The sequence below is a fragment of the Cyanistes caeruleus genome, chromosome 18 (genome assembly GCF_971803275.1).
Source record: "Cyanistes caeruleus chromosome 18, bCyaCae1.hap1.1, whole genome shotgun sequence".
Classification (NCBI taxonomy): domain Eukaryota; kingdom Metazoa; phylum Chordata; class Aves; order Passeriformes; family Paridae; genus Cyanistes; species Cyanistes caeruleus.
The window spans coordinates 8,328,070-8,345,121 of NC_141718.1; the positions used below are offsets into that span (position 1 = coordinate 8,328,070).

At 40.7% G+C, this 17,052-nt stretch overlaps 1 protein-coding gene across 8 annotated transcripts in view; it reads right to left on the reverse strand.

The window, feature by feature from the left end:
* Positions 1-1,043: 1,043 nt before the first annotated feature.
* The window catches only part of PI4KA (phosphatidylinositol 4-kinase alpha), a 54,169-nt gene continuing 38,160 nt past the window's right edge, over positions 1,044-17,052 (reverse strand). For all 8 annotated transcript variants that reach the window (XM_086856317.1, XM_086856318.1, XM_086856320.1 and 5 more), the window contains 24 exons: positions 16,861-16,988; positions 15,486-15,644; positions 15,111-15,262; positions 14,466-14,573; positions 13,635-13,762; positions 13,435-13,554; positions 12,880-12,959; positions 12,552-12,745; positions 11,743-11,833; positions 10,780-10,947; positions 10,219-10,272; positions 8,856-8,976; positions 8,424-8,553; positions 8,236-8,306; positions 7,476-7,548; positions 7,244-7,314; positions 6,545-6,654; positions 5,872-5,976; positions 5,292-5,417; positions 4,843-4,963; positions 4,037-4,196; positions 3,123-3,212; positions 2,839-2,922; positions 1,044-1,746 (listed from right to left, as the gene is read on the reverse strand). In XM_086856317.1, coding sequence (XP_086712443.1) covers positions 1,695-1,746; positions 2,839-2,922; positions 3,123-3,212; positions 4,037-4,196; positions 4,843-4,963; positions 5,292-5,417; positions 5,872-5,976; positions 6,545-6,654; positions 7,244-7,314; positions 7,476-7,548; positions 8,236-8,306; positions 8,424-8,553; positions 8,856-8,976; positions 10,219-10,272; positions 10,780-10,947; positions 11,743-11,833; positions 12,552-12,745; positions 12,880-12,959; positions 13,435-13,554; positions 13,635-13,762; positions 14,466-14,573; positions 15,111-15,262; positions 15,486-15,644; positions 16,861-16,988 — 2,696 coding nt within the window. In that variant the 3' untranslated portion in view covers positions 1,044-1,694. The remainder of the gene's footprint in view (positions 1,747-2,838; positions 2,923-3,122; positions 3,213-4,036; positions 4,197-4,842; positions 4,964-5,291; positions 5,418-5,871; positions 5,977-6,544; positions 6,655-7,243; positions 7,315-7,475; positions 7,549-8,235; positions 8,307-8,423; positions 8,554-8,855; positions 8,977-10,218; positions 10,273-10,779; positions 10,948-11,742; positions 11,834-12,551; positions 12,746-12,879; positions 12,960-13,434; positions 13,555-13,634; positions 13,763-14,465; positions 14,574-15,110; positions 15,263-15,485; positions 15,645-16,860; positions 16,989-17,052) is intronic.

Consider the following 17,052-nt stretch of genomic DNA (forward strand, 5'->3'; position numbering starts at 1 on the left):
GCTGCCTGGGCTCCAGGGACACACCAGGAGACTTAGCCGACTCAGAGGTGCTCAGAAATGCACACTGCCAAGGGGAAGGTGTGGGCACAGTCATATCATCGGCCTACTATCCCCTCAGATAGACACCACCCTGACCTGCCGCAGGCTTCTGAGGAAGCTCCCGGCCTGGTCAGCTACAGCCCCAAACCATGCCCCTCGGGGTCACAGCTGCCTCGCAGAAGGCACGGCCCTCGGGTGGATGCAGCTGGGCGTTCCTCACACCACAGAACCGCACCTCACGGCTGCGCCCACCCCATGAAAGAGCCCTCCCTCAGGGCCGGGCCCAGCTCACGGCAAGGCCCTGCCCCAGGGCTGGGTCTCCCTCACGACACCTCCGCTCGTCAGCGCTGAGCCCTCCTCGAGGCGCTGTCCCGTGTTCCACTCATCCGTTGTGCTTCGGGATGGTATGTCCCCTTCACCGACCAGGGCTGGTTCTCCCTCACGACGCCTCCACCCTTTGGCCTGTGATAGCCCGCGTCCCCTCGCCCCTCAGGGCTGCGTGTCCCTCAGGGTGAGGCCGGGCCCAGCCCCTCACGCCAGGGCGCGCGCTCGCCGCAGCGCGGGGGGACCGCCAGGGGGCGCCCCGGGGCCCTGCCCAGGCCTGGCACCCCCTTCCGTCCCTGAGGACACGACCCGGACACTCGGGAATAGCTCCCAAAAAGGGAAAAATCCCCCTAAAAGGGGAAAAAAAATCCCCTAAAGACGGGACAGCCCCTGTGTTGAAGAGCCCATGTTGAAGGATAAGCATGTAAAAAAACCCCAAAAGGCCTATGTTCCAGCTCAGGACAGAGGTCCTTAGTCAGCAACACTGGGGAGCTTTACCTTGGTCCTAAATTCCAGTTCTTGCCCTAAACATTTATTTTACGAATAAAAAATGTCACTTGAGATGGACAAGCAGCTGAAGAAGAAATTAGATTTCTCTATTAGAAAGGGCATAATAAAATGAACAGTACACAAATGTGCAGAATGATGTATATACACTAAAAACAGAGCAGGGCAAAACATTTGCAACAGACACGAAGTCTAAGGTCTTTTATTACATTTTATAGATTAAATATATCTTCAGTAGAGTCTCTTTTTAAAACACACAAAAGGAAAAAATACATTCTTCATGTACATATGAAATACTGACCATGTAGCAGGGACCATGTACAGTGCAAAGTATGAACACAGCTACACAGACATCACCACCTTGGATGATTATCAAGCTTTTTCTACAGTAAAATTGGAACAAGTTAACATTTCTGTTTCCAAAGAGAAATCCACACCCTTCCCTTCCATGGCATTTTGTGTGATTGTACAGGAAAGGGTTTAATTTACTTTTTAAAGATATTATAAAATCCTTGCATTGCATGAAAAATTGTTGAACTCCTTAAGCTTTACCACTTTCACACATTTATAATCATAGTACATTTTTTATTGTGATTGCAACCCAACTCCAAGAATCCAGGGGAAAACAGTGATATATATATATAACCTGGTATAGAGGAAGGAATGAATCAGAACAATGTCCAGGAAACATGTACCCAACATGTACACACACATACACAGAGGGTAGAAGATAGCAAGGTGTGACAGAGCATCTCCGGTTTGTCACAAGTTTGGAGTGAGGGCATGGGGTTGCACATTTCACTTCGGCAGTGTATCTCTAACATCTAGTAGGGGATGTCATTCTGGTAATACTGGATCATGTCATATGTTCTACTCCTAGAGAAGAAAAGCAAAGCCAGAGGTAAGTAAAAGTTTAAAAAAACACTGCACTCATTGTCAAGAAACATTCATCAAGATCCCACAGAGACAAAACATGGGTGAAGGAAATCAGCTGCTAATTAAAGCTAGCCCTCCATTCTTTGAAGGCATTGTGAAGGTCCAGTTACTGTTATGGACAGCACAAAACATCCTCCTCTTGTTTAAACTAGTTTAAAAAAGTATTTCCACGCTTCTCAGTGTGGCAACAGCATCAGCAGCATCTGCATCAGCAGATCCAAACAGATCTTATGTTTGGATGAGCCACAAGCATATCACGTGGCATTTGCAGTTTGTTTTAGGAGAAGGAAATGCATAATGGATGAATCAAGATCAGCAGGGCTGCATGGAGACAGGATTATGTGGAAATAAAAGTCATCTTAATTAAGGATAATGCTAATAATGAAAATAAAAGTGCAGGGAAAATAACAGCATTAACAGCAGCATCTCTGATGAGTGACTGAACAAACAAATCTTAGCTTGTTACACATAACTCAATTATACATGGGCAGAACTTTTTCAGGTCACAGATTAACCATGCCATAGGTAGAAAAACTCAAGCTTGTCAGAACTAAGCTGGTTCTGGCCATTCACACAGCAGTGTCACTGCCTTCAATGCCCCATTATTAATCTCAGATTATTAATTCTGAGCAGGGGTACTAGCAAGCACTGAACACACATTCTAGTGGGGATGTATCTGAGCCAGTGAGAGGTACTGGTCTCAAGCTGACCTCAAGCACAAAAGGTTGTACTAGACTCTCCAACATATCCACAAAGTCTGTATTATCTAGCATAATAAAACATAACTATTACATTTATTCTTTAGGCTAACCAGCCTTGCTATTTGACCATCTTGGACATATATCTTCCTTCCCAGCACAAAATGGAGGAGATGCAGCACATTCAGAAACAAAGCTGCTATCCTGCACTATCAGAGTATCAACAACTTAAAAATTTTTGGGAACTGACTGATAAAACTCTACTTTTCAGCTCTGCTCAAAGCCTGATGACTTTCCTTTAGCCATAGGGAGAAGACATGCATAGAAGCCAAACCTGTTGCTGAGGAAACAGTTCTGGATGATCTTGATGATGAAAGTCGCAGCCTCCCTTTCAGTCATGTTGGGGCTGAACCTGTGTCTATATGCAGAAAATCACAATCAAATAAGAGAAAACTAGTGAGGTTTCTTTTGAACACGATACAAATGTGTCTTTGGACAAGCTCAACCAGGTATGATTTCACTTGCTGCAAGTATCTACTTCTTGTGAAACCACTTGGTATAAATGACATAACATTTTAATAAAAAACATTTTCCAGTTCACACTCATTGCTAACTTACTTCAACAGCTTGATTGTCTGCCCTCGGAAACAGGGCAGCCCTGTATCCAACATCAGGGTAACCAGTGAGACCACAGCATCCATGTAAGGCCTAGAGAAAAACAGGACAAAAACATCTTAACACTCAAACTCCTGCAGCCTTAGCAGGTAAAGCAGACAAAATGAGGAGTTCAATGAGCTGGATCCCACCTTTTTCTTTAATTAAATCAACATAGATAATCCTCTTACATTTGCTGGTGAAGCTACACCATTGCTTGCAATCTGTCACTTTAATTAAATGTCACTCCTTTATGCTGGACTGATGCTGCAAGATCAAGTCTCAAGAAGGATTATGCAAAGTAATGCTTTAGCAAACAACACTTCTTTGGCATCAGAAAGGTGAAGCAGTGCACCAAAACAGTACAGAAGGCTGAAACCAGCAATACCACAGGAACATACTATCTTTTAATCTTAATTACTCTGTGTAATTCTTTGCTACATCAGCCCAGCTTCCCTTTTCCTTCCTGTCCTCTTGCTCAGTACATTTATTATCTACCAGGCTATTACTCTGCTACTTGAGTGACACATTTACTTTGCCACAAGAACTTTGTCCAGACTATTTACCCCCTCAAGGAAACAAAACGATCTTGACAACAAGACAGTAATTTCCTGTTGTATTAACAGTGCACTAAATTGTGTGAGGAAATGTGTGAAACGTCGTATTTATAAATTGAATATATAAAATTTAACATGAAGTCAGAAAAAATAGCACAAAGTAAAATAGCAGGCTTATTACATTGTTTCAAAGTTTGCAAGATATACCAGGACAATTAACAGGCTCAGACTCCCAACAAATCAACATTTCTTATTATTTATCCTCTCATCTGTCTTTGGGCATGCAAGAATTCTCACTGTGAGCAGCTAAGAAGAACTTACCTGACTGCCAGATAGCCTCTGACACACATCTCCATAAACCATTTGAATGGTGTTGCCTCCATTTTCCCTCCCATTATCATCACCATTTCATCAGTCAGTTTAATGTCAGGCTCCCAGCCCAGGTTTCCACCAGGTGAGCTTTCAAACATGAATCCAAAATCTGTGCACAAAAGGTAAACTGCTTCATAAACTTTGTTGGTTAATTGTGTGCTGTTAAAGGTGACAGAAGCAAGAGAGGTAGATTTCATGTATTAATTATAACCATTTTAACTTCAACTGGAAAAAAGCTTTAGTGAAGTGTAAAAATAGTGACAAAATAGTGACAAAAGCATCATCACCATAAGAATAGATGTAAGAATGGTGATATCAAATGAACTGCTGAAATATTTGTGCAGTTCCAGCAAAGAAAAGCTAAAGCAGAGATTACAGCCTCACACAATTATATAAATTTACTTGTCAAGTTCAATTCACACCCTTGCAGTGATGAAAAGAATGCAAAGACATATTTCTATAATTACACACATACACACATGTATCCATGCATGAGTACATAAACATGTGTCATCCATACATATGTGTGTATATACTTTCCTGAACCTGACAGGACTTTGCAGAGCTAAATTTACACAGAAGCAGCCAACACACAACACTTAAAAGGCACAAAAAGCTTCCATATGTGTTTATGAACAGTGAAATCAGTATAGAGATGGATCTCAAAGGGGAAATGGCTTATTGTCTGTTATCAGCAATACTTAAGAGCACAAAGCAAAGGCAGTAACTGATATTCAGAGGTGCATATGACTGACCAATATGAATGATGTGTCCCTGTTTGTCCAGCATGATGTTGCCATTGTGCCTGTCTTTAATCTGGAGCAGGAACAGCAGCAGACTATAGGCAGCCATACTGCGGATGAAATTATAGCGAGCCTGTACAAACAACAAGTTAAAACAAATAAGAACAGCTTACAGAAATTATTAGAATTTATTAACTCTCCATCAGGAGAAGAGACAGATGAACAAAGCTTTTTTCTTTTTTTCCATTCATGATTAGTTTGAAGCAAAGTGCAATGACATTCTCCATGCATCTATAGCTGTAATTACTTTAACTAACTCACTAATAGCTTAAAATGGATTATCAGCATCAGAAACTAGATACAGCATTATAGCAGTCATTATGCAATTATTTGTCATTATTTCTTATAGGTAGAATATTTTTCAGCTGATATTTTGCTGTGTTTGCCCACTGATATTTTACCTTCTGGAATGCAAGGGTAGACTCGTCTCCGTATTGCCTTGTAAAATAATCATACATCCCAAAGTCTGTCTGCCTGCCCAGCTGGTCACGGGATGTGCAGTCAGGAATGCACTCAATAACACCACACTGGAGGGGAAGAAGAGGAACAGATTTGTAAAGCATGTTCCCAAATATATTTTGTTCATGGCTCTTGGCCATCATAGAGGTTCTCTGGGTAATGTGGGGAAGCCTACAGATCACCAAATGTAGAATTTCTAGTTTATTCATTAAAAAAGTATATCCTCTCTTTTAGGATTTCCATGCATCTAAGATAAGCTCTGTGACTTTCCACTGCTTTGCACAATGTAGTCCCAGAAATAAAAAACCAAACATTTGCAAGCAGTAAAATTGCAGAGCCAAAAGCTTTAGAAAAGCAGGAAGCAGGAGAGGAAAGAAACATCTATTGCTGGTAAACCAAATATTTGGCATAAGTGATGTGGGCAGTACTTCCTTGCAGCATGCATTTTTTATGTGTACTGGAAGAAAGTATTTTTGAATTAGGAATTATTTTCTATAGCACTTAAGTTATTTGTCCACTTACCCCAGGAGCTGTGGCCACCACTCTATATGGAAACACAAAAAGATCCAGGCCTACCAGCTGAAATATGTTCTTGAAGAGATCGATGATTTGTAAAGCTAACATGTCCTGTCAGACAAGAAAAAAATTGCACAAACATTACAAGGGTTACAGATCATAAACTGGATTATAAACTTGCTCTGAAGAACTCAGAAGTACACATTAAGTTAAGCAGGTGTGCAGATGTCAAAAAGGGAACTAATAAATGCTGTGTGAGTGGGCAGCAAACAACACTGATGATTTAACTGCTGACCTAAGAATGAACTGCCTATCACCCTTTGATAAAAGGACTACTAATAACTCCAGGGATAATAACCAGCATTCCCTCTTAATCAATCAAACTTCAATGTACAGTATCGCACCTCAGGAACAACCACAATATTACCAATAGAGCAATTGAAAAAGAAAGTCTGTAAAAAAATTTTTAAGGCTTGGTAAACCTGTCTTGACAGAATGGCCTTTATTTCCAAACCAGAATTTCTCTAGGGGTACAACACAGTTCTTCCTCTCAGTCCATAACTAGCAGAGATAACCAAAGTTCCAAAGAAAAATATTTTTATACTAAAATTATTTTCTTCTTATGTATTATCATGTACAAATCTGTCTCTTCTAAGTGCAAAGCCCGACAGCTTTGTACCTGTCTGCAGTCATCGCCCACTTTAAAGATTGCTGCCTGCCAGCAGATTTTCTCACTATCCTCATCCTCTTCTGCACTTTCATCGATGGAGTCAGAGCGACAACGCAGACCTGCAAGAAGAGAACCAAGCAAAACCCAGACATGGGCTTTAATTAGTAACTTTCTATCATGACAAGCCCTCTGCACTCAAACCCACAGCATTTTACTGCAGGTGCAGCACAGATATTTCTGCCTTTCAAGGTAATTATCATAAGACAGTTCCCTTTGTCTGCTGGAATTAGAACATCTCAAATCAGTGATGGTGATTTACCTGATAAATGCCTGCACTTCATTGAGCTAGTCAGCTGGAGACTCCCACGAAATGTCTTGTGAGAGAAAAACTGCCAAAACCTGGATTTTGCTACTATCTAAAAACCCAGAAAAGGCCAGTGATTTCTATTTTAGTCTAAAGTAACTGGTATAATCTCTTCAAGAGCCCTATGTGGCATTCTTCTTGGGACTTTAAAAACGATTTAAGTTTTCAGAATTTTCTTCTCTCTTCCTTTGATCCAGTTTATATTCTCAGCTGAACTATGGCAGATAAAGTTCAACATGGAAATAATTTTTCTGCAATGGTACAGGTAACTAAAAGTGGGCAGTTTTAATGGAATTGCTGACTATTAATTGAGTAGTATCAATGATTAAATTGAAGTTACTAACCTTCTTTTTCAAGCTCACTGACTCCACATCGTTTCACTTTAAATTTGGCCAGATAAGGTGCTTTTGCTGCACTAAATTACAGTAGAAACAAAGAGGATGATAAGTGCAATTAGCCAAACAAAAATTTATAGAAAAATACTTGAATATCATTAATTAACAAGCATATTTATATATATATATATATATATATATATATATATATATATATATATATGAAACAAGAGCATGGTACCTCTGCATAGGAGTTCCTGACTTGTAGTCTATATCCAGAACAATTGCTTCAGGATTGCTGGGCAAGTAACAGCCTGCAAAACAAAGCAGACAGCTGAGAACAAATCCACTGGCCAGTGAGACAATGCAAACTGGACAATAACTGATGTCAGTGTCTATAACTTCAGTACACAGTTTTGAATTGATGTTAGAGAGACTCTGGAGATTGCAGTCTGTGAGCCATGAAGGATGTGGCATGCTTTGCATTAGTGAGAGATTCCCAGGAACTAATAAAATACAGTTTTGAGCTAATACTGCAGAACCTGTACCACAGAAAGGTACAGAGAGGATATCTCTTTACAACAGTCCTGAATTAGATGTGGCAGCAGCCCCAGCACATTGGGCAGTGCCCTCAGCCACCAACACATGGTAGAAGGTTTGAGACCTGTTAGAGGTCAGGAAAACCTTTCATCAAACTCCATTTTGAAGAGAAGATTCAGGTTGGGAAAACACATATTCAAGATTTGAACAGACTCTCAGATATTTCAAGGGGATGCCTGATGGGAGAAAGGGGAGAATTAAAGGAACTGGACATGCTTCATTCCTGAGATAACAAAACTTCTCAAAAACACCACATCTGTTTAAAAACAAAGGCGGTAGAAAGCAAAAGAGTTTATTTGACAATCTGCCACTTCTAGGGATTCCAAGATTTGCTTGCAGAAAATAAATAATCATGTTGAATGCAAAAGCCCACAATTTTATATGACTAAATCACATCTTACCAGGCTGCACTTTCACCTCAGACAGAGCACTCAAACAAGCTTTTTTTCTTTCATCTCCTTTAGGGAATGGCCTAGAAAGATGAATTATCTTTTAATTATCTACATATTATATATTACCCTACACACTAGCCTCAAATTTGTTTCAAACTGATACAAACAGAGCACAGTTTCTGAAGTACAATACTTACTTGATAATGGCTGAAACATTGGTGATTTTATTAAAGAAATCAAACTCCCGTTGGTAGAATTCCTTGGCTGGGCCAGACAATGAGCCAGTTATCTCCTCCACTAACTGCTCCAGAAGTTCTCCAATGTCAGCTGCATGTGAAAAAAAAGGAAGCATCTGTGTCAGAAGCTTATTTCAGAAAGTAAAATGATATGGGTGATGGAAATAAGAGCCTTTGGACAGTATTCAGAAAAAGGTACTGAGGGAACCAGCACCTTGTCTCTCTTGAAAGACTCAGATCAGGCACTGATGCAGAATGCGTCCTACCTCAATAAATAAAAGAGAATTTCCCAGCTAAAAGGATTCTTCCTGACAAGCAAGAAGCAGGAAGAAGATTTAGTCTGGACTGGGAAAAGGAAAGGAGTCAAGTCAGATTATATTTTAAAGTACTCACGATCTTTTTGATGTCCTTCTTCATCCAGGTAGATATTAGTTTTCATGTTCCAGATGAATTGGTGAGCCAAGAGCTGAGATTTGGCAGCTGCCCACAGGATGTATTCCCTAACATAACCCATCTGCAACCACATGCACACCAATAAGGATCAAAGTTCATTACAACTCTCAGACTCAATATTATTGCTTCTAACAGCTATTCTTCAAACCCAGAAAGTGTTAAATGGATGGACAGAAGACCTCTGCACTCTCACTCACTTTGCCAAAAAGACCTGACAGTGTATTTTAAAAGGTAGCAAAGTGAAAACTGTTTTCAGCTTTGTTACTGACCTATTCTGTTATTCTCATCAGCCTTTCCCTACCTCTAGGCCATTTTCCATCTGATCTTTTTGGATTTCAAATATCTTTGAGCTCAGAGCATCTTCTAGTATATGTACAAAGCACAGTGTAACAGGGACACTGATCTTCCCTAGCATTGCTGTGTGTTCCTGTAATACCAGAAATCTACACAGTGTCATAGGGACTGTACAGTTAGGTGGCAAGAGCTGCATCTGCTGGCACAGTTTCACTGAAATTCTGGAAACTAAGAAGACACTTAAAAAGTTGAAGTGTCCAAGAAAATCATATTCCTTCCAGCAGCCACACTCCCCTTCCTCTACCTGCAACTACTTTTGTAGTCTATAGGTGTTCCCAGAGGTGTTTGACTGATATTAACAGACACGTGTCTGATGTTCGTGCTCTGCATTGCAGACTTCTCAAATAACTACAGTCAGTCACCCACACTATGGGATGGGAATATGTTCACCTGAAAATAAAGCACTGACCAGAGTTCACTGCCTTGCTGGCAGTTCAAATGATCTCACATTAATGAACTCTGAACTTGGTGGTCAAGCTTTGCTTCAGCTTCTGCAAGATAAGGCTGAGATTTGATTTCATATCATATTTCATATCATATCATCACATGATGCTCATGTGATGGAGCACAAGACACTCCTGGGTGTCTTCTCTGCTTAACTCCACAGCAAAATTATTAAGGGCAATGATTTAATTTCATTATTGGTTGTTTCATGCAGACCTCCAAAAGCTTTATTCAAACAGAATCCTCACCTGGGGCTTCCCATAACAAAATCTCTTTCCTGACAGATGAGCTACATAGCCTTTCTCAAGTTTATCTGTTCATAAGAGGCATATTCAAAGCCAGCCAGCTTCTAGAGACAGTAAGTTTTCTAAAATTATTATCGTAGATGTAGGATAATAATAAGCAGCATTAGATGACACTTAATTCTGCTTTTATTTGCTGCTTTAAATCTAAAAGCTGCATTAAAAATCTGTTTTCTTCACATGCAGCTGGTTCATAATCTCACCTTGTCATACCGCAGTGCCTGAACAATCTGTGGAATGTAGAATAAAATGGCATCCTGAAAGAGAAGGGATGGCAGGGTTTTACTGTTCTGTTTTAGTAGTCAGAAGGGAAGATACATACACAGAGAAAAGCTCTTTTCAGTTAGATGACAAACAAAATCCCACTCCCTCTTTATTTTAAACTATGTATGCAACTCTCTCAAATCAAGGTATTCTGTTTAGTTACTCCCTTCAAAAATATAATTAATAGTCATGTACTTCACAGTCCCAATAGAAATCTGAGAAGAGCTAAAAAACAGCTTAGAAGAAACAACTTTGTCATTGAGAGAAGAGGCAAAAGAGACAATTTGAGAAGGGCAGTCTGAAGAATTCAGCTTAGTGTATTTGCAAGCTGCAAATACGTCAGCCAGTTTTACATGGGACATCCCACTCCATGCACATTCTGCAGCGTGCTATGCCTATTTAGTACATGTCTCCTTGGCATTCAAATGAAACTTGTAGCCACAATGACCAGGGCTGTAACTTCCCCTGGAGTGTTAAGGCTTTCTTGGAGCTCTTCTTACCGGAGGGAAAGATCTCAGGACTTTAACTCCATACTGGGCTGTCAGAGGGTGAGGTGGATACATGCTGGAGAAGTAGGACAGGCCAGTTGGTGGATCTGTGGGTGCCCAGCACAGAACATGGCTGAGCTCAGGTGCATCAGCATCAATTGTGTGCCAGGTAACCAGGTACTGAAAAAGCAGGTCAGACACATTAGGGGTTTGTAGCACTCACTGATGTATAGGTACTACACATCAGACAGTAATGCTATCATCTAGCTCCCTCCAGCAAGGCAAGTGAAATACGGAACTTTTTTTTTACAAAACTATGGCTGTTTTAGCTACTGCAATTTTTCCATGGAAACCTAGCTGTTGGAATCACCTCACCTCCCAGAACACCAAATGAAGTTACTAAAAGCACAATCCAGAAGTTCTTGTACAGGGAGAAAGAAGAAAGGATGACTCATTCTGAAAGGGTCAAAAAAGGTTCAATTTTCCTGTCATCTATTTTACAAGTGATGTACAGAAAGCAGGTCTGACAAGATGGTCCCTCACAGGACTAAAGTGCCTCTCTGCAGATGATCCCTCCTCACTCCCAGGCCTTGGCCTCTGGATACACAGAAAAGGTTACGCTTGAAATAACTTCAGCAGCAGCATTCATCATAGCTTGGTCCCGTGATTTTTTCACTTATTATGCCAAAGGAACAAAAATGCTGGCTGTACTGCAAGTGATGAATTTTGAGCTATTTTGTGTACAGTGAGAATACCCAGAAGCAAAATGTACCATTAACTAACTGGCTACCTCATTTTACTGCTGTGATTCTCCCCTCAGCACCCTATTCCCACAGCTGTTCTGTCATTCTCCCCTACCAGAGATACGGGTAGCACTAGAACATACCCTGTGGTAAGTCAAGACTGTATTTTCCAATATATCTGAATGAAATGTGCCTCCTGGGGCCCTGTAACAGTAAAAATATTCACAGGTACCTTTATAGCCTCAGGAACATCACTAACAGCTCCTGGGTCCAACCGGACCAGACGGGTCACTTCTGTTCCAATAGCTTCAGTGTTCTTAAACCTAAGTATAACCAGGAACACAATAACATTATTAGAAAATTTTGATGGCTTCTTCTATTTATGTGAAGATGAGGATAGCAGAAGGCAGAAAACTATATGCTCAATAAACAAATAGTCCAACTTCAAAATAATGTACATCAAATATGCTGTGGAAAGAGAATTCTGAAATCCAGTCCTCATCTTTTGCATAAACCAGTTGTATTTCAGCCCACTTCCACTAGGTGGATTCTTGGCTGAAGTATTCTGTCTGGGATTCTACAGCAACCAGTGTACAGGACCCTACTTGGCAAAAACTATCACTGTTGTAAGGGGGAAAGAATTTCCTTTCCCCTCCAGAGCCAACTATGCTAATTCTCCTGTAACACTAAAGTGCAAGCCAATATCTAGCTAAAACACTGCATTCCAAGATACTTTTAGCACTGCTTCAATGTTATGCTTGCTAATGGCCTGAATGCTATTAAAAAACAAACCTGATTTCTTCTGAATCAAACACTGTCTAAGCGCTGGCAAAGAGCAGATGGTAGGAAAGGCTTTGTTAGTGACTGAGCCAAATGAGTCTATTAAGTAATGTAGTTCTTTTCAAAGGTCTCAAACAGTTGTGACAGTATGTGAGAAGCTGCAACCAGCAGCAAGTCCTATCAGTACTTACTGCAAATACTCACTCTAGAACTTCTAAGGCAGCAGTAATTACATCAGTTGTTTCTTTTGAAATATCTCACCTGGTAGGCAGCTGCACAGCAAGATGAGGAGAAATGCTCCAAGCCAGATTCACATTATCCTTCCACTGCTTCTCACTAAGGCTGATGTATTTAGACCTCCAGTTTGCTACACTACTCTCTCCAGTTTGATCCAACTCTAGCTCAGGGGAAGACAGTGGATTGTACCATGTGATCAAGCGTTCAATCTCAGTAGCCTGAGGGAAACAGGAAAAAAAAAGGGTTTTCTGGAAGAAGCAAAACACTCCCAATCACATACTTCAGTTTATATATCCTGCAACAATAAGAGGGTCTTAGAAATTCATGCAGTTTTCCCATCCTGATGACTCACCAACAATGACAGCAGTAATGTCCTGCGCTTCATGTAGTATTTGTGCAGCTGTGTCCCCCTGTTTGTCTTCTTGGACATTCCTGGAGAAAAGGATTAAAAAGATTTAAGTGGATTTTGTTCAGTAGGTTAAACTGTACTTTCAAACTGTCCACACCTGGAAACATGAACACAGAACTGAATAACCCCAGGACACCTGTAACTCAGAGTGCCAGCAGGGAGTCTGCTCTGCAGCCACTCATTATGCAGGTGTCCTTTGAATCTGTGGAGTACAACAGGCTACAGAGGTATCACTGTAGCCAGCAGCACATTCACTTCAGGAACACGACAGCCTACTAAAGAGTATGTAGCTTTAGATCTGTACAAAAACACAGTCCATGATCTAATGTCACTCTGCTGTCCCCAAAAAGCACTAGGGGCATGTATCCACAAAGCAAAAAATTTCATTACAGGATTTCAATATGTCTTGACCTCTTCCAGTCTTATTTCTCCTGCATAACAGAATTGAACATTCTATCAAAAAACTGAGGTGATTTCAGGTTACACTCAAAAAAATACCTGATTTTTTAGATATGGTTGACATGCCACTGGACAATGGGTAAGTATTTATCCATCCTTGTGTAGCCTGCTGCCGAGATCCAACATTGATATCCAGGTTGCTCCTGGTGTCTTGATTATCTAAGAACAGAGCACAGATCTGGTGTGGAATCCAATCAAAGAAACCAGACATTTTTAAAACAGTACTTAAAGGAACTCACCAGGTGGCACAAGTTGGCTGGCAGTCAGATACTTCTTGTCTGAAAACATTGCTGTCCAAAACTTGATCAGTATGCTGATATCCTCACGGAGCCTCTTTTCCCCTTGTGTAGGAAACTTTGAAGGACAACTTGAAGAAATCACACAAATAATGTGATGTTGAATGCATTAGGGGGAAAAAACTCCCAGCAGTCAAGATCACCAACCTAATCAAGTAGTATTTCTTATTCTGACTGAAATCTACAAGGATGAGACCACACATCACTACATTTTATCCTCATGGATTTATTATAACTGACTGAAGAGCACAAACTTCCAATTTTAACTGAAAATTAAGGCAGCAGTCTGTCAGCATCCTGGATTCATTTGAAAGTTAATATTACAACTGACTGACCTCCTCACATTCAGACATTCCTGTCAATTAAATTTTCTTTTGTGCCTGTGTCAAATGTTGAAATAATCAGATCCTGTGTGGCTGTATTTTAAAACAATGAAACTGTATTTCAGCCACACAAACTCTAACAGCAGTTCTTTAAACCATATAAATCTAGATATAATCTTGAGCACTGAATAAACTTCAAAATAAGGAAAAAAGGGAAGAGAAACATTCCTGCTTTTTAAATCACACATAAAATCTGAAACTAATATCTAAGCCTCTGTGAGATAATTTATGAACCATACTAAAGCACAAGTTAAGTTTCTGAAAGTAGGTAAAAAAGGAAAAGAAGAAAAAATCACCAGAAGAGAAAGACAGCTGCTGCTTTGAAGTATCACTGAAGGTTCAGGAAAAACACAAACACATTTTCAGTGAGTTGTTTCAAATAAAAGAGTACCTGAAATAATCAAAGGCAGTTGAATAAATCTTTTCTCTCAAAACGTTTCGGATAGTTGCATTTGGAACCACATCAGCATGCAGCAAAGACAAACCCAGGGTCAGCAACCTAATGAGCAAAACAGAGAATGGAAATATTGGCTCTCCCAAAATGGTGACCAATATACCACCAAGTAAACCACAACTACAACTGTAACTGTAGCCTCACAAGTGTCTGTTTCAGAGCTCTTGGCAACCTGGTCACATTATCATCAGTGTGGTTTTAAAGCTGTGACTGCTGAACCACAGTGAGAGCCTTTAAATCACAAAAAGTGAAAATAACTGATGAAGCAAAGACTAGATTCATTATTAGATCCATGATGTAGGCAATTCACTATATGAAATCATCCCATGAAATTTCCTGAAACACCAAAAAATTACTTTCAAGCTGAAGTGATCAACTTCTGCTTTGAAAACAGAGCTTAGACTGCATCATTGCAGGCTTTTAAAGCAATCCTCAGCACTAGAAGCCAAGGACAAGTTAAACATGTAATGTTTAGTTGCTTTCTTCCATCTCTCTATAATCTTATTTCTTCTCCCTATAATCTTATTTCTTCTTTCTGTTTATTCTTCTTCTTTCCAGAAGGAAAAACCCAAAAGCACTCACTTAAATCGGGGCCCAATGGCTGCCACGTGCCGGTTCAAGCTGCCTTTTGCGCCCCCGATGTTCAGGGACAGGGACCGCTGCAGCAGGCTGGAGAAGATCTCGATTTGGTCAGAACTGCAGTATTTGGCTATTTCAAACCTCTGCACCAAAAACTGAGAAGAAGAGACAGATATACTATGTCTCCTTTGACCTTTTTGAATTTCAAACCCCACCCCCTGACTTCTCTGTTTCAAACACCCTTCTCCCCCTCAATGATTATGCTCGTCTAAACAAAATGCCTCTCCTGGCTGTTAGCAAGACTCCAGTCCTTTCCCAAATCACAGCAACAGGAAATACAGACTGCCCACAGGTGGGACATTCAGAAGAAAAACACACCTCTATCCAGATGTAATGTGGGGTCACCTCTGGTGGACAAGGCCTTGGCTGGCTCTCCTCTGAAGCTGCTAAGGGATCTGCTTCTTTCTGCTCTGCAGAAAACAGCCCAACTTTCTGCTCCACTGTCATTTGCCAGGCTCCTGCCATTTCCCGCATGAACTGCAGAAAGGAAGGTGACAGTGCTTCCTGTTTCAAGAGCATCCTCTTATGTGGAAAGCACAATCTTTCCACACAGCACACACAAGAACCTACTGCATCAATTAAAATTCACTGCAGCGCTGATGGAGAGGCAGAGACAAGCCTATACATCCCACCTAAAATAAAATGTTTCTTTCACAGAAGGAAGAGAGGACTCCCCCAGAATCTCAGCTAGTAACAGAAAGACTGAAGGCAGCAGCAACCAGGCACTGTATTTGTTGAGGAGACTGAACTGTTAGATCAGCCCATGCCGTCCATCCTCCTGCTCTACTAAAGGTTGCGAGCCCAGCAGACACAAGTACATGCCAGGTTCCTGTGACCTGCAGGACATGGTTTGGCCCCTGGGCATACTGAACACACTCTGGTTGACCAAGCACAACATAAAGATGGCACATCATTCAGTTTTGCTGATCCTGCTCTCAGAAGGAGTAAGGGGGCTAAACAACCAAGGGTGCTTCTCTGTTCTCTTCAACCAGAAAAAAGACATTTCCCCAAATGTCCAGTTGAAAAAAAAATGAAACTGATGCTTAAGAAGTTAACCACTGAAACCTGCACATAAACTCAATTAAATAAATTCAGATGGATGATTATCTCCAGCAAGTGAAATTTACTTGGTGCTCCCTAAGCAAAGCAATTACCAGAGGCAGCTTTCTCAGCTGTGTGGACTGTCACTACACCATGCTGAGTTACTTTATTAGTATTACATTGATCCCCATCTCACAAAATACAACTGGTTTGGCCTGTTACAGGATTAGGACATTTGCAAGCCCATGTTTTTATGTAATGGTGCAATACCAGATACCAGAGGCTGATTAATGAACAGGGACACTGGTTTCTCTTCATTTTAAAACACCATTCTATAGTCTGTGATAGTGTAAAGTCAATTCATTAACAGCTCAGGCATCTCATCAGAAAAGTAAATTCTACAGCTGGAATTCTAACAAGTTTCTTTTGCTGTAACATCCATGCTGTTGAGAAAGGTCTGTTTCCCACCATTTACCTCATGGGGGTGCTCTGACTTCCAGTAATACTGGAACAGAGTATTCCTAGCAGGCTAAAGTGATTAACAGTGCATTTAAACATCCTTGACACAGATTCAAAATATCTGTGAATCTCTCAAAATCTTCTCTCTTCCCCCTCGAAGGGACAGAGAATGAGTAGTTATATCGCTTCCTACCGGCACTTCTATTCCATTCTTGGCAGCAAGCAGCCACTCCCAGCAAGCAATTGCTGTTTCCATGCCATGTTCATTGAACATTCGCAGGGGTCCCCAACACAGATGATGAAGGAGCTGGGGATCACAGTCTGAAAACAAACATTCACTCAGATTTCTCCAACAGAACAACTACTTTCCATATCAGCATGAAAT